General features: G+C 40.4%; 4 protein-coding genes across 4 annotated transcripts; 3 read left to right on the top strand and 1 right to left on the bottom strand.

Moving 5' to 3' along the window:
* Nucleotides 1-384: 384 nt before the first annotated feature.
* On the top strand, nt 385-9,598 carry ciz1a (cdkn1a interacting zinc finger protein 1a). The gene is made up of 16 exons (XM_006788962.3): nt 385-531; nt 989-1,221; nt 2,829-2,956; nt 3,114-3,337; nt 3,679-3,799; nt 3,970-4,057; nt 4,305-4,417; nt 4,704-4,783; nt 4,918-5,124; nt 5,203-5,333; nt 5,511-5,601; nt 5,700-5,804; nt 6,085-6,207; nt 6,328-6,400; nt 6,501-6,622; nt 6,845-9,598. Exons 2-16 carry the CDS (start codon nt 1,070-1,072, stop codon nt 7,316-7,318), a joined length of 2,232 nt encoding a protein of 743 aa, XP_006789025.1. The 5' UTR covers nt 385-531; nt 989-1,069; the 3' UTR covers nt 7,319-9,598.
* bbln (bublin coiled coil protein) lies at nt 9,450-11,405 on the bottom strand. Its single transcript, XM_006788963.3, has 2 exons — nt 11,074-11,405; nt 9,450-10,601 (listed from the first exon to the last, which is right to left on the bottom strand). The coding sequence occupies exons 1-2, from the start codon at nt 11,150-11,152 to the stop codon at nt 10,330-10,332; spliced, it is 351 nt and encodes a 116-aa protein (XP_006789026.1). The 5' UTR covers nt 11,153-11,405; the 3' UTR covers nt 9,450-10,329.
* Nucleotides 11,406-11,675: 270 nt separating this feature from the next.
* surf2 (surfeit 2) lies at nt 11,676-15,836 on the top strand. Its single transcript, XM_006788961.3, has 6 exons — nt 11,676-12,109; nt 12,863-13,014; nt 13,136-13,239; nt 13,639-13,824; nt 14,037-14,170; nt 14,700-15,836. Exons 1-6 carry the CDS (start codon nt 12,035-12,037, stop codon nt 14,793-14,795), a joined length of 747 nt encoding a protein of 248 aa, XP_006789024.2. The 5' UTR covers nt 11,676-12,034; the 3' UTR covers nt 14,796-15,836.
* A 1,177-nt stretch (nt 15,837-17,013) lies between these two features.
* Nucleotides 17,014-25,783, top strand: surf4 (surfeit 4). Its single transcript, XM_006788960.3, has 6 exons — nt 17,014-17,302; nt 19,353-19,539; nt 21,145-21,221; nt 21,300-21,343; nt 22,056-22,242; nt 25,408-25,783. The coding sequence occupies exons 1-6, from the start codon at nt 17,255-17,257 to the stop codon at nt 25,672-25,674; spliced, it is 810 nt and encodes a 269-aa protein (XP_006789023.1). The 5' UTR covers nt 17,014-17,254; the 3' UTR covers nt 25,675-25,783.
* Nucleotides 25,784-26,111: the final 328 nt, after the last annotated feature.

Raw genomic sequence — 26,111 nt, 5'->3', positions numbered from 1 at the left:
CCAAAAACAAAGAGTGAAAGACTAAGCGAACACTGTCCTATAGAAATTAATTTTCAGCAGTGGTTATTTGCAACATAGCTAGATTGAAAAACATAATGAGCTCAACCTACAACCAACGTGACATACTAACAGTAATGTAAACAGTGCCACAGGTGCTAAGTTGTATTCTGCTATTTAATGTTCACCTCTAAAAAGCTTTATTTTTATTAACTATGTCGCATTAGCTAATAGATAAAATAATAACTGCACAGTATAAAACCAACAACAACAACAACAACAACAACAAATAAATAAATGTATTAAAAACGACATTTCGAAGCCTGGTCATTCTACGTCCATCATGCGTTTTCAGTTCTACGGGCAGCCACTAGGGGGTGACACGGTCCACCGGTTTGATCAGAGGTTATGGCTTCAGTTTTTGTGCAAGTTGCACCGTTGCTGTAAAGTGCGAGTGTTTAACTCTTCGGTTTGGTTTTACGTTGACAATTAACACCCGGTGAGGTTTACGTCTCTGGGGGCAGCTGTAGGAAGGTAAATACGACAAAGCAGTCCCTACAGGAGAGGTTTGTCTTTGAGTTAGTTGAATGCTATGCTAAGCTAACTTGTTTGGTTCAGTGACTGAGCGGCTATGGCTAATGTAGCGTTAGCTTCGTTCATTTTATGGAAGGTGTAGCTACACTTCAGTTATCAACATAGGCTCGATATTGTGGCCATATTTAGAGTACCATTCTGCTTTCTCTGACAGAGTAGCGGCTAACATGCGGCTATCTGTATGAAGCGGGATGGTGGAGGAAATGAAAGTAAACTTAGCAAACCAAAAAGTTCATTATTGTTAGCTCCTATGCTAACGCTAGCTAGTTGTCATAATGAAATATGAGAGCGACCTGTTGTCTCACAGGAGGTGCGCACTGTCATTAAGTGTGCCTTAACAACAAATAGTTGGTCTGATAGCAGAGCAAGTAATCACGTTTTTCTTCCTCCCAACAAGAGATCCTCTGTCCTAAGAGGTGCCACACATTGACGGCTCTGACAACTCGTTGCAACGTAACGGATTAAATCAGAGCCCGTGATGTTCAATCCGCACATCCATCAGCAGCAACAGCAACAGTTTCACCAGCAACTGAGGCAACTCCAGCAACTTTTCCAGCAGCAGCAGCCTCCGCCTCCCCCGCCGCAGCCGCCTCCCGGACACCATGTGGCCCATCACCACCAGACACCCCGGTAAGCCTGTTAACTCAAGACCGGGGATAATGTAAGGCCCTCTGGATGACCTGTATGCTAACTGCCCGTCCCAACACCTGTTACGGCTACATTTATCATTTCAGATATTTAATTAGTGGTCTGACAGTATTGATGTTTATTTTGACTGCTGCCTTCCATTGTTATCTAGATTACTCAAAGGTTGTGTGTTATTATCCCTCTTTTACACGTTATATAAAGCGTTTGCTGCAGGATTTCTGACCTCAGACCAATAACAAAAAAATCACATCACATTTGTTATTGCATCTTCCACAGTCAACCAGCCTATAATTTCATTACAGGTAATCTAATTACTTGTTCACTGTAACGCAGTGCACCGATGTGAAAGCCATATAAAGGCGATAAAGCTGTTCTATATAAATAAGCCTTTAAAATATATATATATCTCCTTAAATTTAACTTGATGTCAGTAATGTGTATAAAGAATTTGAGCTCTATGATGTTTGTCTCTGTGTCTGCTAAACCTTGCCGCAGATTGTTTGGTATTGTTTGTCTCCTGTTAAGTCAGCTGGTGCTCAAAGAAGGCATTTATAATTTTGGATCTTTTTTTCATAAATATATGTTGTTGTTGTTGTTGTTATTTTTGTTATTTTTGGGGGGTTTTTTTCTTTAAATTGTGAGGTTTTAAATTGCATTTGGTCAATTCAGCAGCAGACGTTTCTCATCGGCAGTGGTTTTCACAAGTGTTCATGAGCTTAAGCAGTGATTCCACTACATAATTGCGTCTGTTTTGAGTCCAGACTCTGAAGATTGTGGCCGTTAATACTGGTTTTTAGCCTAGTCTGTTGTACATGGAAATTTTCTTTGATTCTCGGGGGCTGGAGAGAGCTGGAGCCTATTCTAGCTCTCATAGGGCGAGAGGAGGGGTACACCTTGGACAAGTCGCCACAGGATTCAAAACCAGGACCTTCTTGCTGTGAGGCAACGGTGCTCCATCTTGCTAGGCTGATTCTCAGAATTTTTTAATGATATTGTTTACTGTAAATGAAAGACTGGTTAAGTTCTGGCATGTTATTTTTATATCCAGGCGTGCTGCTACTTAATGTAATTAATTATGAGATGTTCAACCACATGGCTTTTACACTACACATCAAACTAAGAGCACGTATTCTTCAAAAAAGCAACATAGTTTCTCATTTTCAACATTATTTATGTTGTCTTTCTGCAGTTATCCATAAGATGTGGGTTTTAAACAATAAGCAAATTATGTTGTTTTTGTTTTGTTTTTTTATATGCATTTTTTTGTGTCCCAACCTTTTTTGGAAGGAAGCTTTTTATTTCTCAGTTTTTAATCCTCACTTAAATTCGGGTTGAATATTTTCTTCTCTTTCCTCGTCTTTATTCTGAGGATAAGCGAAGGTGGCAGCAAAATCTGTCAAGCCAGCTTTAGTATGATGGATGCATGTAAAATAAATTCTCAGGTTGTTAAGAAGGCGGAAAACATTTCCATGGCTCTGATGGATTTGTCATTTACCCCAGACACTCTGCCTTTAGCTGCAGATTTGAGTGAGGATGTGAATTTTTAAATAATAAGACATGTTACTTTCTTGTGTGTATTTCTTTCCTAGAACCATTCCTGTTGCCCCCCAGACAGCACCCCCTCCCCGGATGGTCAACCTGAGCCATGCCTCGCAGACGACCATCATCGCCCCCAATCCCATGCTGCAGGGTGCTTTACTGATGCAGCAGATGCAGGGTACGGTGTGAGTGAATAGCATAAAAATGGCAATACCTGGAAATCTCAAAGACCAGAAGATGTCACGTGACATTTTCATGTATATTGTTTTTTTATTTAAAGCAAGCCCTTATAATAATTAGTTTACTTTTTCCTTTCTTGTTGTACTTGCGTGCAGGTAACATGCGGGGCTTTGGGATGGGTGGGCAGCAGTTTCGGCAGTTCTTCACAGCAGGGAACAGGTCGTCCCTGCTCGGGCCAGTTCCCATGGGCATGGCTATCAAGTCTCCCATCATGGGTTTCCCAGCTGCACGACCCTTCCACCCACATCCCCGCTACTTCAACAACAACAACACCACCGCCTCCTCAGCATCCTCTGCCTCCTCTTCTTCATCTTCCGCGGTATTTATAACAGCGCTATTGCAGTTACTGTGTTCATTGTGTGGGTTTTTGAGTGAGCTCAGATTACCATCCGAGTGATCAGGGTTGGACAGTACAGCATGTTTTTGATTATTTGTGTTAGTGTAATTATCTTTGTTGTAAGCAGTGTGAATGTGTGACAAATGATAAGAATCAGGATTTCCATTTATTCTCAACAAATAAGTAGGTGCACTATAGAGTCAGTGCACATATTTACACAATGTTTCAGGAATGTATCCCTCAAAAAAACTGTGTACATAAAGTTTTTCGGCTATGATGGATCATTATTTTCTAGTTTTCATGTGATCTGTCTCTGTGAGTAGGATGCTGCAAATCGACAGCCAGATCGTAAGCGGGACAGTGAGCAGATGGCAGCAGGGAGCTCAGATGAGCAACCAGCAGCAGCTAGCAGTACCACTGGAGCTAATGGCAAGACTCAAGCAGGTAGAGCTGCAATTCATCCATATCAGAAACATAGTAATTAGTTAGGATGGGAGCTGAGGTATAGTGTTAGCTAAATGTCATGTGAATTTAAACTTTTTGTACAAAGTACTTGAAGAATATCAAAGTTAAATATTTTCTTTTTCCCTTTGGTTTGTGTTTTTCACCCACAGATGGCGCTACGGGAGGACTGGATGGGCCAACACAACTATCTGAAGAGCAACTTGAAGAGCCTGCAGTGAAGAAAAAGAGGACAGAATGGTGGGGAAAGCCAGTTTATTGCTGCTGGCTGTATTAGAAAACTGCACTCTCTATTTCTGGAAAATGTAATTTCTTGTATTTGACCAAAAAAGGAAAGAAATGGGTTTTGTTTTGTTTTTTTCCTCTCACCGGTTTTAAGAAGGCAAAAAACAAATTTATAAATGTGTTTTTTTTCTTACTCAGTTATTTGAAATTCATAGCATTAAAAAAATGGTGAAACAGAAATGCTTTTTTCTTGTCTTCTCAGCTCGGAAAAGCCCACAGAACAGGGAGCTGCCGAGGCCGTCACTACGGCAAACATAGATGGGGAAGCTCTTTCCTCGGAGTGTAGCAGCAACACAGAGGATGTCCACCCTGAAGGTAAAAAAGAAATTACAAGAAAGCTGCCTAAGAGAGTTGTGTTCAAGAATAAAATTTTTCAAACCAAATATTGACTTTCAGGCTCATTAGAGTTGTACAAACTCTGTTCTTGCCTTATATACTGCATTTTCATGTCTATATGTACACGTTTCAGTTAAAATACTGCACCCATTTCCTGACCAAAATAAAAAGAAATGAGGGGTGATTCAAGACCTTTATACAGTACACTGTGTTATTGTTGGGGTCTTTCGAGGTGAACTCTTATTGGGTGTCTCTTTATCACAAGAATGCATCGCTCTGGAAGAAAGTGGCTCCAGAACAGGATCAGACGTTGTCGACGCACTTGAGGAGACCAAAGTTGGTGAGGTGAGAGGAGCCTTTTGTTTTTGATGTTCAGGTCATAGAGAACATATTGTTTTTCATGTACCTAAAGAACTAAAGTCTTGTTGATTTTTATACATTTTTCATAAAAGTTCAACACTCCTGGTTCTTCTTTGTAGGTGCATAGCTGTTCGTCAGCCCCGTCCCCCTCTGGCAGGCCTAGTGAGGGTGACCGGCAGGCTAATTTACCAGCAGAGGAAACTTCACAGAGCAAAGATGCCCCTGTAGCTTTGCCTGAGAGCCAGGATGAAGAGGAGGAGGGTGTGGCAGAGGGCTCCAGCAAGTTCTACTGTTATCTTTGCAGCACCACCTGCCACAACCAGCAAGTAGGTTAATGGTGAGCATTAATAATAATATTTTAACTCCACTCTTTTGTCATTAATGTTCTTCCCTTTGTGTGCTAGAACTTCAGGAGTCATATGAACAGCATTTCCCACCAGCAGAGGATGATGGAGATCCAACACATGAGCAATGCCTGCCTCGTCACCCTGCTGCCTCGGGTGCAGGAGTCTCTACAGGGAGCAAACAAAGATGGGTCAGTTATATGCAGATTTCTTTCTCAATCTCAGATTGCATAGCAGCTTTAAAAGGTGTTGCATATTTGCACGTTTTAATTAAACCCCTTCAGAGACCACCTCCTTCCTCCTGTGTGTCATATTAAGTTTGAAAGTAGAGGGCAACCCTTACGAAGGATGTCCTGTGTTCATTGCAGGGAGAAGAAAGACTTGAAGCGCTGGTGTGCCACCTGTCTCACACACTTCACGAGTAGCATCGCCGACCACCGTCGCACAGAGGAACACAGGGTACATCAGTTTCTCACAACATAGCGCAAAAGTAAAGTTCAAGAAATATTAGAAAATATTTTGAGTAGTGTTGAAAATGCTCTTCTCCGTGTCGTCAGCTTGCCAGTAAAACAGACATGTCCTCCTGTGCCATCTGCAAGAAACACTTCAAGAACTCCCAGATGTTTTTGGAGCACTTGCAGTCCCAGGAGCACAGACAGAAGGTGGGGAAAGAAATCCTTTTGTTCTTTCTTTTACACATCAACAAATGTTTTCCCAGAGGAAAAGATGTTTCTTTATTTAGAAAATTTTGGCACACATGAGAGAGGTTTTGACCTCCCCAAAGGAAAATCACCAGTGTTCCAGTAAAGAAAAGCTTCTTTTGCCAAATGCAATACAATACATTTATATTCACAACTATTTATATTCATAACTATATAGAGACTAATCGAGTTTGTATACATAGATGAGGTAAAATTCTCACTTCAGTTTTCTCGTTTCTAGCTCCAGGAAAAAGATTGTGAGGCCTTCGCCAAACTTGCTTCATTGGGCACAGAAGGTTTTTCAATAGAAACAGAGGAGGGGACTGAGGAGGAGAAAGGATTGAGTAATCAAGGAGATGGAGAGGTGAGCTGCATATAAATTATTGTTGGTGATTTCCTTCAGTGAGATGATTGGCAAATGTACAACCCTTGGTTCAGAACTGGTTTAAGATAATCTCTGCAGTAACACATTTCACTGATGCAGGACGGCTGGTCCTCAGAAGCGACTCTAAACGACGTGTCCAGTGATGAGCAGTATAACCCTGACACAGTCTATGGTGAGAGAGGCACTCCTGTGTTTTTTTTTCCACTCCTGCTTTCTCTTCTCTGATATTTAGTATCTTTGTGATGTTTAGTTTCTCATTTCCTTCGTCACAGGGTCCAGTTTTTTAGTTCCAGTCGCAGGTTTTATCTGCAAGCTTTGCAACAAGTTTTACAACTTTGAGTCTTCTGCCCTGCATGGCCACTGCAAATCACTGCAGCACTTTGAGAATCTTAAGGTTTGTCGGTTTAAGTTTTAAGCTTAAAGATAACAACATTACTATTTGCATTCAGTTGTGTTTTGAATTTTTTTTTAATTGCATAACTCCAGCCTTAATCTAGGCATATGTGAGCTCTTAAAAGGCCAGTGTGTACATTAATCTGCCAGGGAAACAAGCTGCATGAGTGTATATCTAGAGGCATAATCCAGTATTTTTATGCTGGGTTTTTTCCCCCCACAGAGGTACAGAGCCTTGGTGAGTCGAAAAGGTGAAGATGCTGAAGATTCAAGAGAATCTGTCCAACCTGCTGACGGCCTCATGCACATAAATGAAACTGCCTCAGACTGTTCGGATAAAAATCTACTCTCTGGTGACACAGATTTAGCGATGAACCTTACATCCTTGCAGCCCGTCGTCACGCTCACCCAACTTAAAATGCAGATACGGGGCGAGGAAAAGGGAAAGCCGGCCGAACCTGAGGCAACCTCAGAGGACTTGTCTACCACCTCAGCAACCATCACTAGCAACATGGACACATCCCCTGCTGAGGTGCCCGCCAGCAGTAGTGTGGACATGGACTCTGAGCCATCAGCCGCTGCAGAGGATGCCAATGAAGAGTTGGAGGAGAAAGAAGCCCCTGCAACCCAGGGGAAAAAGATTGGGGCGGGGAAAGCACCCAGACGCAGGTCGGGAAGGGCGGCAAACAGACGATGAGGAAATGATGTGCACAGAAAAGAAACAGGTACAATCACAACCACTGACAGGATGTGACTAAAGAGGTGCTTCCATGGAACAGAGACCAAGGAGTTGGTGGTCGAGCTCCTCACCGGACTGGAAAGTTGGAATTAAATGCACAGAGGAACAGGACTTCTCGTGTGAATCGCTCTCCCAGGGTGTGAAATTAACACAATTGCGGGCGAAGCTCTTAATTTTGGCTTTCAGTTGGAAAATGTGGGCCAGCGTCAGCCATCACTATCAGATTACACATTATTATAAAGTCATCTAGTCAAAAATAAAAAGATGAAGTAGATACTGAACTTAAAGCTTTTGTGTTTAGTATCAGTATAATCAGAATAACTAAATAGACCTTTTTTTCCCCCTTTTTTTTTTTTTTAACAACGAGAACATCCTTGTATTTGATGCCCTCTTTGAACTGATTCCCGTACTTTGGTCTCTGGAAAACTGCAACTAAGCAGATTGTGCTTATTTGTGTAGTCACACTACTACAGAAATTCATAGAGAGGCTGTTGCTTCAACAGGTGACAGGAAAATATATATAAAATATATATATCTTTGGATATAATGGCCCATTGAAGTTTAATTGGCTTTATTCTATCATTCCAAATCTGTGCATTGGTTCAGACATTGTATTATTTAAAACCTAATATTTGCTGTGCTGAATTAAAACTGCACATAGTGTTGTTTGCATACTAACTAAAAAAAATAAAGGGTATTGTGACTTTTACTGTATACATGAAGGATGTAGTTGGAATTAGGAAATGCTGCTTGGTTGCAAAAAAAAAGCTAAATGCAAGTTTAAATATACAATCAAATTTGCAGATATAGATGAATCCATAGTTTTGTTTTGGTTTTTACTCTTTTCTTCCTAAGCTGAATTCCTCCAGTGACATTTAAAATTAAGACTGCTCGCTAAAGTGCTAATTTTCCACCCTGTTGTCCTCAAGAATCGGGAGTCTTAGATGGCTCATTATCAGCTTTTTTTCTTTCTGTCTTTTTTTTTTTTTTTTGCGCTAATTCTCTGGCTAGCTAGGTGACTGATGGTTAGTACAACCTACCAGTATAAAAGACTGGACTGATGGTAAAGTGGAGACACTGGCTAATCACACATAGCACATGGTGAAATGTAGAATGTAAGCACACTGCATACTTGAGCAGGTGTCAACATTTGTTTTAACACAAACAGGTCTTAGTGGCACATGGACTGAGCGAAGAAAAAAAGCTGAATCTTGGATCTGATCACAGCCTGGTTCACAGCATTTTATCTTCTTTTTTTATGAATGGCTGGGATTTTGGGTTTAATTTGATGTTGCTGATTATGCTTTGGGCAACAAAAAGAACAAGGCAGTCAGCAGTGGTTCCCTTCACACTGAAAGCAGTTTGTAAGAGCCGAATGTGGTAATGGACACCTGTCGTCAAAATATAGTCCGGTGAAGAGTGTGTGTATTTTTAAAAGGCCGTCAGCAGCCAAAAATAAAGGGCTTCTCTTCTAGCAGTAAGGCACTTGATCTAAATGACGATTCTTCTCGTTTGCATAAGGCTGCATGCACTTTGTCTACATCTTGTTTTTCAGTTTAAACGCTGTGCTGTCGCTTCCAGGTGAGAATCGATGGCGCAGGCTACATTTAGATAAAAACAATTGTTTTCCACTCATGCTTTTTAAAAGCATTCACAGCCCAGTGTCATTGTTTTAAGTTGGTGCTTATTTGACTCCAGTTTACCATCATTTTATTTTAGTTGCTGTACCAAGAATAGAAACACAGTTGGGCGATAGTACAAAACTATCAATTAAAATGTAGCAAAGAGTCCTGTAGATTATCCAGAGGTGTTACTCACAGGTGAGGGTGAAACAGGAAGCACCACTTCCTTCATCATAACCAGCGCTCTGCTCTGGAAACATTTCACCCTGTTTTAGAGAAACCTATTATCAACCACAGAGGACTGACACACGTAGCAACCCTTGTAGTCACGTCAGCGACTGTCACATGATTAGTGTTGTATTCTCTCTGAATGAAGGAGACGTGATCTAATCTGTGCTTTTAAGCTCCGAAACAGAACGGAGAGGCAAAAAAAAAGGGCATGTAAAGGATGACTTCAAACAAAGCTGTATGTTTCTTATTGTATTTTTATTCAGCTACTGACAAATTGAGATGAACAAACTGGTGATGTTTTCTAACTGCTGGAAGTTTATTGTATTTTTGGATGTTTGTTTTCTGTTTGGGAGTCATCTTAATTTATATTAAAAATGTCTCATAATTCCAATGTTTCGTTTTTTTGATTTTACAGCAAACACTTAACAGACACTGAACACAGCACAGCGTTTACAGTTAGTATGCACAACAAGCATTATAATACATATGAGTGTCCAATGTTTCCTATTTACTTTTTGGGAGGGTATAGGAATTGCAAAGCTAATAATGCGATGAAACACTTGAGGAAGTGGAGTCTTTCTCTGTTTAACAAGGACTGACTCAAATGCTTGAGAAGTTGTTGATATGACATCTGTATCAAAACAATATTTAGGTCCAGAATCTGGAAAGATTTAAGGTTGATCCTGTAGTTTGAACCTTGTTTATCAAAGACCATGTTTTAATACCAACTTTAAAAATATATATATTTAGTCGTTTTCTTGCTTTAGGACTTGGCCTTGTGACCTCTCACATAATCCTGAGCCTTGTCTTCCCAATACAAAGCGGCACATCTGGCTTTAGATTTATAAAGTCTGCAGTGAAATTAAAGAAGTTGATGTAACATCCAGCTTGCATGAGAAGCTGTTTGAGGTTAGTTACCAGAACATCGGCACATTGCCAAAGGAGAAACCAGAATGAGCTCTGCAAAGGAGGAGATGTAATCTATCGCACACGCCTGCTGATGTGAGCGTCGACTATGAAGATAAAGGGTCACTAGTCCAAATGACAGCTTTCAGGAGTTGAGTCAACTTTCATAATATTTCTATCCCGGCTTTTTCCTTAATTTAACCTCCTGATCTAAATATTCATGTCATTCATTTGCAAGCCTTCTTTATCCTCGTTTATGTCCTCCTTGCTGGTTGAGGAGGACTCCCCATCTGCTGTGGGACAGTGCTCCTCCACATCCTCCTCCTTTGGGGGGCCCAACAACTGGGCTCTGAATTCCAGTCGAGCTTGCCGATTTGACTCCATCAGTTCGTGCAGTTTGCCATTAAGAGCGTCGTTCCGCTCCTCCAGGTCATCGAGATAAGAGTTGATCTGATCTAGCATGTTGTTAATGGCAGAGTACTCTGTGGACGAGCAGCATAGGTTAGTTTGCTTTGTTTGGCAATTTAAAGAGCAACGACTAAATAAAGAGTATAACAGTTTTTGATCATATAAATTTAATTTATATTGTTATCAATGAAAGACAGGATAATGCTATGAAAGTTGACAGTTTTTGACTTCTGCTGAAGTCACTGTTTCCTGTATGACCTTCTCAGTGTCCTACATTGTTTTGGAGGAACTTTGGCCCATGAATCTTTAGAGTTGCTTCATTTTATTGAACATGGCTGCTAGTTTACTCAATTGATTCATACAAAAGTTTTAAGGACGGACTTAATTTTCTTTTTTACATAAATCTAAATCACGCCCACAAATACCCGCATACGTAATTACAATTAACCAAAAAGTAACTAGTGTTTGTTCTAACAATCACTGGAGCGGCCCAGCGGCTCTAATGATTGCTAACATCAGTTACAATGAAAGCTTTTGTTGTTTTACCTTCTTCGCCGAAATCATCTTCGTCGTTTATAATACCATCGTCCGGAGAGATGTTTGGATCTCCATTTGGTCCAGACATTGTTATATATATGTATATATATTTATATTCACGTGTACTTAAGAAACAGTAGGAACCTTAAATATCGTCAGTTATGCTATTAAGCTAGCCAGCTAGCTCGGTAGCATTACTAAACGCTCTTAATGTAATTGCAAGTAACACCAACAGCGATGTCTGGGTTCTACTTTAGCTCTATCGTCAGATTTTAATTCACAGTATGCACGACACCTCAAACAGCTAGCTTCCGATATTTGTTTACGGAACCAGGGAATTGTGGGAGAAATGTGGGCGTGGTTTTGGTTCCAAAGCGAGATGACTCACTCTGTGCAATCTCTAGTGACTAGTCGAGTAAAACAAATGTGCTACACTAGCCATGCTAGGAAGATTTATAAAATAGTTTTATTTACTTTTACATGTGTCTACTTTACTGGTTTATGAACTTTAATTCAAAGCCGGCTATGCCGGTTATTCTGTAGTTTTATGAAATCCAAGCAGAGTGGGCTGTCTGTCTTCCGTAATGCTCTCAGACCTGTCAGATGGTGGCAGTCAGCTGACTGGGCTCTGTTGTCATGTCTTACTTAAGCCGATTAAGGTTTAGTTTCTTAAAGGTAGCAAAAAAGGGGGAGGGGAGTATATCAAGGACCGTGGACATTATTTCTTGCAGACAATTGTCTGCTTTTGTTTAATCACACCGGTGGTTCGATAAAAGGATCGCCTGATGCCAAATGAGAGAGGTGAATGGCTAACTTCGTGTAAGACGGGTTTTACTTGATTTGATCGCTGGATGGCGCCAAGATCACACAACAGAGTCTGCGCAGTCAACCCACGTGTTCGGGAGCTTCCTTGTTGAAGCGTCGTCCTCGTCAACACGCTGAACGAGCTGTTTTGAAGTGTTTCTAAACTATGGATGAGTTACCTGCGGACCTAAGAGAGTTTCTCCTGAATCACCCCTTTCTTCAGCCCACAGCCGGTAAAAAGGTTAGCGAGCAGATTTCTCCACGTCACACGTGCACTTCGTGTGAGCTGATATCGAACGTGATGCTAACTTGCAAATTGATCTAGCACGAGCCAGGTGTTCAGATGTTGTGATTGCTAAAGAGTGCTCGACAGCGGTGTGCAATACTGCCATTTATGGTGTCAATCAGATAACAAGTTAATACAGAGCCGGTGTCGTGCCAAACTAGGTATCCCCGACAGAATTTGTTTCCCCTGCATCGGGAGCACACGCTGGACTGTCCAAATCACGGACAAATAGTATCACACATTGCTGATTTTTTGTTCACAAACACTTCTTATTATGACGCATTATATAATTTTCTGTTGTAACCCTCAAACTGAATGGTAATGTAATGATACTAATTTTTCACTTTTTCACAAAATGAAAACATCAGTACTTGCTGCGTGCTCCCAGCACAGGGGAAACAAATTCTGTCGGGGATACCTACTTTGGCACGACACCGGTATCGCCGATACTTGGAACTTATAAAGGCAGCTTATCCCAGGGAGAGCAGCGTGTAGTGATTTACGATAAGAATTATCATCAATTTAACACTGAGCTACATACTGATCTTAGAGGATAGAAACAAAGTATCGATCATTTTGCACTCGTGTCAGTACCAGTGTTGGTATCAATGCTAGCGATTTTTGGATGGATCCACCAACCTCTGCTGACCAAAACATTAACGCCAATAAAAACACCCTATACATACCTTCGATTTTGTACTTTTTCAGATCAAATGTACTCTAAATGGCCACGAGATTCCCTGCAAATTGGCCGAGCTGCAGAAGTTCACTGAGGGGAAGAAATATGAGAAACTGAGTGCTGCAGCAGAGTTCAACTACAGCCAGTATGAGCCACACATCGTACCAAGCACAAAGCAACCGTAAGGACATGTTTGCTTGCCCAACAAGTGATTTTAGTAACTACAGCTGAGTAATTTTCTGATGCCATATAGATCAAAGTGTATTCTCTGATGTAATGTATGTATTTTGTTTGTGCTCTAGCAATCAGCTCTTCTGTAAGCTGACCCTTCGACATCTCAACCGGCAGCCGCACCACGTTTTAAGACACGTCAACGGAAAACGCTTCAAGAAAGCCCTCTCTAAATGTCAGTGCATCACTTATCTCTCCATGTGCACCTCTCCTGTAGTGTAAACACTCTGGATGTTACTCATCTCAGGAGTCAGACTTCTTGTGTGATAGCCATCTCTCAGGAAGGAAAGCAAAGCTATCTGATGAGCTTATTCATTTCTTATCACTTTTTTGCAGATACCAATCGTGCTTAATTTGCTCAGACCAATGTAGTCTGACATATTTGGCAATTTCTTTAATTATTTTTTTTTTTGGTGTCTGTCATTTGTTACATAAATAAATAATCAGAAGGTGAGAAAATGTCAGTAAATACAGACTTGATATATGAGTATGCATAAAACACTGAGGGTATGGGTTGTTGTATAGTTACACTGTGAATGTGATGGCTAACACAACTGCCTTATGCCTTCTCTAGATGAAGAATGTGTGAAGCAGGGGATTGAATTCGTTCCAACCAGACTGACGCAGAAAAGGCCCAGAGCCACTGAAGAGGAGGGCGGTCGAGGAAACCTTTCCAAGCATTCAAGCAGCACGTGGGAACCCTCATCCAGTGATGACGGTCATAGTGACTCTGAGGACAGCATGAGCGACCTCTACCCCCGTCAGTATCTCCCATCTACACACATTAGATTCATTTGACCACTGATTTCAGGAGAAGCACACTGTCCATCAGAAGAACCAATATTAGTCATGATAATTGTCGAGTTTTACATGACTGGTTCTCCATTGAATCCACATATAACACCACAGATTAGTGAAACTCTTGCAGTGGGCCTGTTTTACTGCTCTGTAACACCATGTATTTGTCCACAGCCTCCATTTTCACTTTGAAAAACCAAGCAGAAGAAAGCATGGAGGACGGAAAGAAAGAGGAGGAAGATGACTTTCAGACAGATGAGGATGAAGAAATGGAGGTTGAAAAGCAGGTGGTGCAGAAACGCAAAAAGGTCTGTGGAATAATATACACTCGCCTGACACTTTATTAGGTACACTTACCGAGTTTATTCCCCTTTTGCCTTTGGAACGGCCTTAATTGTTCATGGTATAGATTCTCAATGTGCCGGAAACCTTCCTCAGTGATTTTTGTCCATCTTGACATGATAGCATCACATAGTTGCTGCACATTTGTGATGTGAATGTTCTGGTCAACCAAGTTCCAAAGATGCTCTGTTGGGTTGAGATCTGGTGACTTTGGAGGCGGTTTGAGTACAGTGAACTCATTGTCATGTTTAGAAAACCAGTTTAAAATGATTGCAGCTTTGTGATGTGGTTTGTTATCCTGCTGAAATCAGCCATCAGAAGATGGGTACACTGTGGTCATAAAGGGGTGGGCATGGTTAGCGTGGTGCTTAATTTGTCCTATGGGGCCCATAGTGTGCATAGTAAATTTCCTACACCACCACCAGCCTGAACTGTTGAGGCAGCATGGGTCCATGCTTTCATGCTGTTTATGCTATTTGTCTTTTTCTCTTTCAGGCTCAGGGTGGTGGATTTCATAAGAAACAAAGAAATAACAGCTGGAGATCAAGCAAAATGAAAAAGAAACACAGAAAAGCCCAAAATGGAAAGTAAAATCCAAACCCCCATATGAAGAGTATTTTTATATACCCTGCCACGACATCTAGTTTGAAGTGTTATTCCTGTGTCAGAATTAGCCTGTGACCCTTCAACATCTATTACGTGAGGATGTTTTTGGTTCCTGAGCTCCACTGGTCCCACAAAGGCTGATTTACATGACGCATAGAAAATGTGTTTAAAAGTTGCTTTGGACTGGATAAAGTGTGTTTTCTGGTTTGCATTTAACTGCACTAGTGTATAATATAACTCTGTTTGAATTTGCAAGAACTGTCTGTCTTTTTTTTTTAAAAAAAAACAAAAAACATTTACTCCAATTTTTAACCTAAAAAATGCTTCAAATTATTCTGTTAGGTTTCCAACTTGATATCATACAACAAACTTCAGCAACTACACACAACACATCTGCATCTTTTCCACGAAAACGGAGATTTATCTGACCATCGAGATCTGATTTTACTGGTTGTTGTGCACGGAGGATGCAAACTTTTCTTCAACACAGATTTGCAGCTAAAGATGGAAAATGAAACATTTTCAGTCACAGTTGTTTATATGACTTTTAAGGAAGCGAGAACAGATCTTGTTCTAGTGCTGCAATAAGCTTCACCAATGATGGACTGTTGTTGCTCTATATGGAGCACCACAATAAGTTATTGCTTATTAATCTGTCTCATTTAATGTACAGTTTAGTTTTAGAGTTTTTTCAAAATTTAATAGCAAAGAATCAGGGGTCTTATTGTTAACTTCCCTCTGTACTGTGGTACTGAAGGTTGGGAATCTGGTTATCGATGAGCCACACAGGTGTATTATCACCAAGATGTTGAAAATTCATAATCGTAAGTCTCTTGCATATGATCTCATTCACCAGGACAGCTGCCTGTCAGCCATTGTCCGTACAGTGAAATTCAGAGAACTTGATTGAAACTGATTGTTTCTGTAACGATGGTGCCTTTGTTCAGTGGCTAATACTACTGTGATTTGTCGAAGGCATGGCTGATCTGCTGTAATCTTAGTGTAAATAAAGTAATTTGAACCTTATATGTAAATCTAAAGTCATGGTCCAAAGTTTACATATATTCATCGAGGACTTGAGTTAGGTAAACAAGTTCGAATTTGTTTTGGATTTTCTCTAATCCACATAGGGCTGTATACCACACAGGGGTATACATACAGGCTCAATTAGATTCATAAAGTCAGTTAATAGTATTGAAATAAGTGGTACTAAAGGTTCATCTGTTTAGTGATCATGATGGACTAAAACTGGTAGAATAAGGAGGATTTCTTTGACATTCACTGGATTTAACCAATACTCAGAACAATGGGAATGTCCAAGGAGCTCGGTGAAGGTCTAAGAAGGACAGCTGTAGATTTACACACGTATTCTGCCTGTATATTTAGCAGAAAAAATCCCAAATAAATTCAAACTTGTGCAGCCATGTCTTGGTTTTTTCTTTTAAGAAAAATATTGAAGATGTATGCTGTACATACATTAATTCCACTCAGGGTAAAAAGTAGTTCAAAGAGATCAAAAACAAAACTTCCCATGACATTCATGCTCATCATGAGTGTATGTAAACCTCTGACCACAACTTTACCATACGTGACCGTTAATATCTCACGGGAGATGACGGCTCACTCTATGATCTCACTAATTAAATAGCGTTTAAAGCCACTAGATTATGCCTAAACTAAAATGGTCTTTTACAGACCTGTCAAATTTATATCCAGAACTGCATCAGTTTGTTCGGGTGCCTCCTGGTGCCTGAAAATACGGCAGAACATCTGAAAACAAAATAAAACAAAAAATCCCAATATATATTATTATTTTTCTTTTAATTATCTACTAAACAAATTGGTTTAAATATAATTTCTCTGGCGGTTACTGAAACTGTGCTCAGTGTTGAAATTAAGTGTAATAGAATTGTTTAACTCAGCTTATATTGTATAGATTAGAAGTATTTTAAATATGTTATCTTTTTACAGACCCTATTAGACAGTTTACATACAAACTATAATCATATCTCTAAAAGATTAATTATCAGAAAGAAATTTTAAAAGCACAGAGGTATGACTGTCTAAGGGAAACGGTCTAACTAACAGGTTATAGTGATATTAACATCAGGTGGGTTTGGGGCTGTAAAGCAGCGCTGGTTTACTTGTGTACAGCCGTAAACAATGCCCAGCGGCGGCGCGGAGGACCCCGTACGGATCGGTATACGTGGCACACCGCGGTTGCAGTGCCATGTAGGGGGGCTCGCTCCGTCTCGCTCGTCAAATCGCGGGGCATTGTGGGGCGGAGGCGGCCTTTCTCTGAGTCCAGGCAGTCGGGAAATCTTCAAGTAAATAACGTTAACAGTGGCAGGAACAGAGCGAGCGCAGCTTGCGGAAAAAAACCAACGCACCGAAGCCGTGTTGCGCCGAGCCTTAAACATTACAGCTGGTAATATTACACGAATATGGGGCAGGAGGATCTTATGAACACCGCTGAAGACGTGGCAGACCAGGTAACTTGATTTTTTCCCCGCACGGCAGCTCGCACTGCTAACCGCTGCTAGCAGGTTAGCTGCTAACTAGTTTGTGCAGAATGAAGTTAACCGTTTCCTCTTGTTGTCTGTCGGCTACTCTTTCTGCGTTCCTGCCGACGGCTTCAACTCTTGTTTTAATTTGGGTGACAAATGCTGGAGATGCCTGTCATGTGTGTCGGGATAGGTTTGATAGCAATATTGAGTCACACCGCCCAGATGAAACTGGTAGCTAAATTGACTAAAAAAGAGCTGGGTGACAGGAGCACATTTGGTTGTTCCTTCATTGTGTCAGTTATTCGGCTTGCTTCTAGCCATACGGGTTATTAACATTATTATGTTGCCAGACTGCTGTTGTGAAATCACTTATGATGGCTCCAAAGTTGTGGGCTAACCCTAACACGTTACTCAGTTAGCACTCTTAGTGCTTAGCATCGCTGATATTTTCTCTATTACACCAACCGCATCTGTGCTTCTATACCTTGCTTTGGCTTTTCTGTTATTTATATTCATGTGATTACAACCAACTTGGCATGAGCTGATGCCAAGATAAGCGTTCAGGTAGCCTCTTCACCCTTGTTTTGCAACCACTGGGGACCATCCTCTCACGTATGTGGTTTTATATCTTCCTTGTTCCTTCAAAACGTTGAGCTCTCTGTGCTGTAGGTTACTGATCTCATGTTTTTGCAAAGCAGAGCACAGATAAAGAAGCTCAAAGTAATCAAATATCATGGAGCCAGTTCTGCATACGTTTACGAGCCTTCGTGTTGACTGAACTCAGTCCAAATCCCAGAAAATGTTCCCTAATTTCCCTGATTGATTTATATTTGGCCATCACGAGTGCTGTGAAAGATTACATGGGAAAAGTACACACCGTCTGATTTGTTTGCCTCTCAGGAGGCTCACTGAAGCTCAATGCAAGGGGAACATCCCTCACTAGTGAGTACTGAGCTAGCATTTTACCCAGACTTAACACTTCGAAATAGTGTATTTCTGTGCTGTTGCAGCAACCTTTGGGCTTGTTAGGATTGGCTCCAAGTTGGCCCATTCATGTCTCGCACAGCAGTCAGAGTGAGAGTTGGTGGATGCTGATAGGCTGCTGAGATCTGACTGTGCTGATGTGGACTGCTGAATAGGCGGGCCAGAGGGCAGGCCATTTCTGCTCTCTTGTGTGACTGTAGTGTCTGAGAAGTACATGATTTCTTCTTGAGAGAAGAGCCTCAGTTACTTAATTTGTGTTTTGTTTAAATGTTCATCACAGTTTGTCTTTCAAAAAATACTTTTTAGTTTAACAAAGCTGTGCTGTGTTGAAATATCTAACAGTAATTCTGCTATTTGCATGTATGAGACTCTCACACCTTTGAAGTCAGTTTGATTAGCTTTATGCTTTATTAGATGCTCAACAAGATTCATTTGTGAGGCAAGAACATCATATAGAGCGGGGGTATCCCCACAGCTATAACATGTGCTCTTACCAGTAGCAGTTTATATAAAGAGATCAAATTAATATTGTCAAACTTGAGTTCAGCTTATTTGTGTGGCGCTTCAAACCAGTCCCAGTTTCTCACATAGCCCCTTGAGATAATTGATTGCCCAACCCTGATATAGAGTGTAACATCTTCATCTTTTATTTAATTTTTTTTGGAGTGCTGATTATAGAAGAATATTGCTAGTGATTTTTGGCATACTATCACACTAATCTTTTAAAAAAAATTACAACCTTCCACAGTCTGGAGGGGACAAAATCTTATGTGGCACAATAAATATTTTGTCTTGATTATCTTATTATAATAACCATGCCCAGATGAAATTCAATTGCGCAGCTCTAATTAGACAGTGGCATCTCCTGCACAGTGGTGTATTTGACTGTTAGCAGGTAAGTATATATTTATTTAAAGAGCCTTTAGGGAACTTTTTAGTGGATTTTAAGGCTTGGTGACATTGAATTATATTTATATAATATAGCATAATCAAAATGACCTCTTTCCATCCCTCTTCAGACCTTGTCAGTCATTTTTCCTCTCTTTCCCAGTTCCTGCGGGTAACCAAACAGTACCTGCCCCACCTGGCTCGTCTGTGTCTCATCAGCACCTTCCTCGAAGATGGCATCCGCATGTGGTTCCAGTGGAATGAGCAGCGAGACTACATTGAGGCAACCTGGAACTGTGGCTACTTTCTCGCTACATGCTTTGTGCTGCTTAACCTCATCGGACAGCTCGGTGAGTAAACGGGAGCAGTCCTAATTAAAATTGCCAAACAAATCTAGGTGACATCTTTAATGTTGATTAGATAAATAAAAATAGTTTAGTTCATGTATTGAAACTACGAGTGAAGCAGGAAGCATCAGTACAGTATTTGTTCAGCATGAACTGTTACTTCCCAGTGTACGCCATTCTAATTAGGCATAACTTCAATACCCCTGCAAAACATGTTCCTTCATGAACTCTATAATGTTCACTTTTGTGGTAGCTGTTGTAGAGAGGGTTTGATTTAAGCATCTGGTTACTCTAGACCTTTGATACATATTGTGGACAAATTCAATGAGGACTGACTTAAAAACAGAAAAACATGTTTTTATGATGCAAAAAAGATCATGATAGAATTACTTCGATAGCATTAGTTTCAGGCATCAGTCAAGTAGACCTAGAGACCAGTCGCCAACACCCTGGCAATTGCCCATTGGGACTGAATTCACAAAGCAAAGGCCAGCAACTACTTGCCAGCAAGAGAATATAGTTTTTCTCTAGAGTGTTTCTCAATAATGGACTCGTTCTTGTATAGTGCCTTTTTTTTTTTTTTTTATAAACTCGACTACTCAAAGTGTTTGAATCATGTCTCATTCACCCATTCAAAGCCATTCACATAAACACTTTGTTTTTGTCTAAGTTCTTTATATCTAACAGTGACTCAGCAACTTGGAGTTCAATGTCTTTAAATTCTGACAATGGTTAAATCCAGCCAGGGATTGAACCACCAACCTTCCAATGAGTGGAAGGCCTGCTCTACCTCCTGAGCCTGGACCTCCATGACTACAGCTTTAGCATTTGATTTTAGGCAGCTTCCAACTAGACATTATTTTCTTTTGCAGAGTACTATAGTAGGTTTGGATGCTTTCTGGTTCAGTATAATTCTTATTTATTTAATACTGGGCTTTGGCGCAGCCACAGGTCATTTCTTTCCACCTCCCTTTACGATAGTTTGTCCTTTTGATTGGCTGCACCTTCGCAAAAAGAAGATCTGAGCAGCAGATGACTGGGGCTTCTGTGCTAACAGGCAGTGTACCTGCAGTGTTCATATTAAGCATGTCTGTACTCTTTGACATCACACATGGCTGAGAGTAGAAAATAAACTTTGCATAACTGAGCACTTGATAAGCCTGAGGCCTTGACTCACAGGGATTATTTGTAAATTGCACATGGTCAACTCTTTCAGGAAGTCATAAAGCTGTGTGAGCAAAATGTATGTGTCCCACATTTTGTCTTTCTGCTGCTCATCTACCTCCACCTCATACTATCTCAAACATCCTTATCTATCACACTGGCCCTCTACATCCATCCTGACCCTCCCCTGAGGATTTCCTCTTTTCCTTTAACATCCTTTTTGTAATATATCCACTATCCCTCCACTGCACATGCCCAAACCATCTAAGCCTTGCCTTTCTAACAGCAAAGTTAATCTAACACAAATATGTAATATTTGCAGTGCTTTATTGATAAAGCACTGCAAATTATGGTTTATGATTGCATTTTGCAACGTAAAGAGAAGAACGGACCATATGAGAAGCATTCAAGGCTTAACTCTTCTTATTGTCCCTGCCCAAACAGGTGGTTGTGTCCTCATCCTCAGTAGAAATTTTGTACAGTATGCCTGCTTTGGACTATTTGGGATCATAGCGCTACAGGTGAGAACAGTCGTATTATATTTCCTTTCTTTTTATCTCGCTGTGTCTAATCTGAATGTTGTCGTTTTTTCCCACCAGACGGTTGCATACAGCATTTTATGGGACCTTAAATTTTTGATGAGGTAGGTGTCACTGGGTGCTGAACTGAAACACAACTTTAATATCATGCATGACAAAATCAAACTTCAAACAAAAGCAGCCATCACTTTTTACTGACATGTTGTTTCAATTCAAGTTTGTTCACGAGTGATGAAGCAGAAGCGGATGCTTTTTGTGGTGCCTTCTGATAACATTTTCATTTAACCAGTTTAATCAATAAGGAAAAAAATATAGTGTAGGATTGCAGGAATAGAGAGTCTAATCTTCTCGTACTGGCATTATATCAGAATACATCACTGTTTCCAAACAGACAGCAACACTTAGGATTACTGTAATTACTGTGGAGAAGACCTGTGATTTAGATTTAAACACCATCAGGCTGGATGAATCATGGGTCTCTGGAGAAATCTGTTAAATATAGTGCCACGTTTGTCTGTTTATGCATTTTGTGGGCATTTAATTCATGTCAGGAGAGAGTTGTAGTATAATGTAGTAAATCAGCTCTATAATTAACAGAAAAATAGTCAAATTTGATAGCTGAAACATTCGTGTTATTCAGAATAAAATAAAAAACATTCTCGCCATACATGTAGGCATAAGTTAATGGAGTAGTTCCCTTACCCTGCTAATTAAACAACAATCGGATTGTCACCATTTGACAAGTTAAGACGGATGGCTTTTTTCTGTTCATTTGAGGACACTGTACAAAAATAACTGTCCTTTCTCCTCTTCAAGAAACCTGGCCCTTGGAGGTGGTCTGCTGCTGCTACTGGCTGAATCTCGTTCAGAAGGAAAAAGCATGTTTGCTGGAGTCCCCTCCATGGGAGAGAGTTCACCGAAGCAGTACATGCAGCTGGGCGGTCGAGTACTCTTGGTGCTCATGTTCATGACCCTGTTACACTTCGACTCCAGCTTCTTCTCTGTGAGTTCGGACACAATCAAATACCCATACGTTCTCCAGCCGCTTCATACACATGGTTTTCCTGTCATTAAAAAGAGTTTTATTGACATAGCCTTGAATTAACAATACATTAAGTCTCATGTCATACTACCACGGCAGGTGATCAAGATGACACATATTATATTTATATGCATTTCTAAATAATGCAGGAACCATATTGACTGGTTTGCATCTAAACCATGTTTTAAACTTCACATCAGAAATCTTAAAAATGACTGCTAGACAATGTTCCCTCTAATTTTTCATGTCTCTGAGCGAACACACAAACTCTCTGAGCGGTCCCTTGGACCACTGTGAGCAACATTAGACGTGTGCACTGTGGTCACGCCAGCATCAAATCCAAGTTACATGGTTTATTAAAAATACTCAAATTACAGCATTTACATTTATGTTAGACTACTTTTAATTAACTGCTTTAGCCCACTTACAATGAAAATGGAAAATGAAAAAAAATCGTGTTCATGACCTATGTAGTATGTTAACACTATTGGAAGTAAAAATAACTTTAACTCCAATTTTGAAAACACAATTTTCTATTTTCTTTTTTTTTCTTTTTTTTTTTTGTTATAAAGCTCTGACTTGTATTATGAGTCTGTGGAGAGAGTCCTGTAACTCTCTGTCTGCAAAACACAGTATATAATGACCAAGTTACTGAGCTTTGCAAACAACAAAGTTTTTTTGCAGCTGTTTACCTAAAAATGCAGCCAAGGTTTTTTTTTTAAAAATAAACATTTCAAACTATTTACAGAACAATCAGCTGTTCTGCATCAAATCTGATGCCACACAAATTATTTGTGCCACTCCAAAAAATAATTTCTGTCCACTATGAGATAAAGGAGAGCAACAGCCTGATACCTTCAGGCCTGACAACAGGAGATGTATCACTCCTGTAACACCTGTAACATTCAGCAGTCGCCTCATTGTTCTGACGCACACAAGAAAACTATTGACTACACTACACACTAACTACACAAGATTTGCGTTAAACTTCTCAAAACACCGCCGTCACTCCTAAAACTTCCCCCTCCCTAAACATCTAAATGCCATGTTGCCATATCATTTTTTGATTGGTCGACATGGTACATTTTTCCACCAATAGGAGAGGGTGGGGGGTTTTTTGGTTTTGGTTTTGCTCACAGGTGGAGAGTGCTTTCAAGCGTTTTCCTTATAAAACGCTGTTTTTACCGTTTCTTCCCGCATTAAATATAAACAACAATAGTATTCAGGAAGAAAACCAAACATTGCATATATTTTTATCATAACTCTGGTTTTACGTGGCCTATCAACACAATTTAAAAACTGGTATAAAGTCCACACTTTTTCCATTAATTGTTCCGTCTGTCCTGCTCACATCTCCAATGGTTGTACACGTTGTCATTAACGTGGCTTCACTCCCCATCAGCCACGCCGCTTTGCTAGCTAAAACACCGGTGTTGGCACATAAGGACGCTGTCATAGCCTGTCAACCACGTTGATTAGCTGCGTATATACGAGTGTGAATCGCATTATTGGCTGGACTATGGGATAAGGTGGCATCGTTCTAATCCCATACTGGAGCAGCCAGTCACTTACTGACTAATACTGCAAAACAGAATTGTTAACGTATTTACTTTAATTTCAATTCAGGTTAGATTTTTTTTTTTTGTTTTTGTGCGCAGAGACCGTGCCAGCAGTGCGCAATTGCACACACGCGCAGCTTAGAGGGAACATTGCTGCTAGATATTTACTTAATCTTTACGTTACTATTGATCAACTCAATACAAGTGGTAACATGTACGTTTCTGTAAATAATGACCAAAGATTCACAATAAAATGTGTCCAAATAGTCGGATATTACACAGTAATGGACATTATATTCATTATGCACACAATTGTACGGTATTTTATTTACGTTTGTGTCACATATCATTTTAGTTCATTATCCTCTATAGAGAATGGTATTTGTGGTGAACTCAGATTTGCTCAAAGGTCACACAGTCATCACAGTCAACACTCAGTCTCTGTTTGCTCAGCTTTTATTGTCATGATGCCATAAGTGTGTAATCAACACGCTGCAAAAGAGGTCATGAAAGAGCGTGCATTCATACTCACTGTACTTTAATTTCACTTATTTTTTTCTGAGATTTAATGTTATTATTAACATTGCCTCAAATTGCAGATTTTCCTCATGTCTCACTGTCTAATTACGTACTACATGTGAATCAGGGGGTTCTCACCTGGATTTAAAGAAACGTTTTATTCTATTGTGCGATAATTTCAGCTTCTCCCTTAAGCTTTGACTGTACTTTATGAACCAGCAACAGTGATGTAAATTTTGTCATATGACAGTAATGGTAAATGGCCTGTATTTGTATAGCGCTTAACTTAGTCCCTATGGACCCCAAAGCACTTTACACTACATCTAGTCATCCACCCATTCACACACACATTCACACACTGGTGATGGCAAGCTACATTGTAGCCACAGCTGCCCTGGGGCGCACAAACAGAGGCAGTAAGGATGAAGGTCTGTGCGGGTGTCCAGCTGTCAGCCTGTTTTGTTTTTGTCTTACTATGCATGCACCCAAGCACTGGACTAAGTATAACAGAAAAGACTACTCAGCCATCATGTCTTCAGCTGTGTATGTCGATGCCCACAACAGAGTTTAATCAAGCCTTTATTTCTCAAGGGGCTGCCACAGCGGATGGATCCGCATATTTGATTTGGTCCACATTTTATGCCAGATGCCCTTCCTAATGCAATCTTCCCATTTATCTGGGGGCTGACACTAAGACTACACTGCTTTGTAACTCCCCCCAAGGCAGGGGGTCTCAAACTGGGGAGCTTTTTTGTGCAAGGCCAATGTGTTAACCACTGGCTGTGATTAAGTCTTAAATAACTAAAGCCCAAGGTGTACTTTAAAGTTTTAGGGTGGTATATATGATTTGCTCTAAGTAGATTAAAAGTGTCCTGTAGCCTTTTTTTGTTGTTCTTCAAACTTTGTCCTAGTAGTATAAATATTAATAAATCAGAAATATTAAGTAAATGCTTAATAACATGGGCTCATCCTGACAGATTTACAGCACAGATTTACAGCACAGATTGCAATCCTCATGATTTTCATATGAACTCGCCTTCTTCCACAGATACTGCAGAACATGGTGGGGACAGCTCTCATCATCCTGGTGGCCATTGGTTTCAAAACCAAGTTAGCAGCACTGACCCTCGTAGTGTGGCTTCTGGCTATCAACTTCTACTTCAACGCTTTCTGGACCATCCCCGCCTACAAGCCCATGCACGACTTCCTCAAGTATGACTTCTTCCAGACCACGTCAGTCATTGGAGGCCTGCTGTTGGTGGTGGCTCTTGGGCCTGGTGGAGTGTCCATGGATGAGAAAAAGAAAGAGTGGTAGGCATAGGAAGTACAGCATCACTAACTTCCCCTGCCAGCTGGGACAAAAAGACCCTCCCCCTCCAGTTCACCAGGGTACATAGTTGTTGTTGTTTTTTGTTTTTTGTTTTTGTTTTGTTTTTTTGTTTTTTTGTTTTTTAATTTGTTTGCTAAATCCAGAGACGCCACCTCAGCCATCATCGGACTTTTTTTCTTTCCCCACCTGCTGATTTAGTTTTTTTTTTTTTTTTTTTTTTTAATTAGTGGGGGGTTTTTTAAACTTCCTTTTCTCGTGACGGCAATGATAAACGCCCGTGTAGTTCAGAGTGCAAACAACCCCCAAAAACCAGTGAATAGCAAATGGAGGAAAAGATTTATGTATTCTGTGAAGAAGAAAATGGTTTATTTTACAGGTGTTACATGTTTAGTTAGAACTGGTTAACTGCAGCAGTTTTGGGT

The sequence above is a fragment of the Neolamprologus brichardi genome, chromosome 7 (assembly GCF_056152115.1).
Source record: "Neolamprologus brichardi isolate AB-2024 chromosome 7, ASM5615211v1, whole genome shotgun sequence".
Taxonomy (NCBI): Eukaryota; Metazoa; Chordata; class Actinopteri; order Cichliformes; family Cichlidae; genus Neolamprologus; species Neolamprologus brichardi.
The sequence above is the reverse complement of the archived record's forward strand: the minus strand, read 5'-3'. Positions and strand labels throughout refer to the sequence as shown.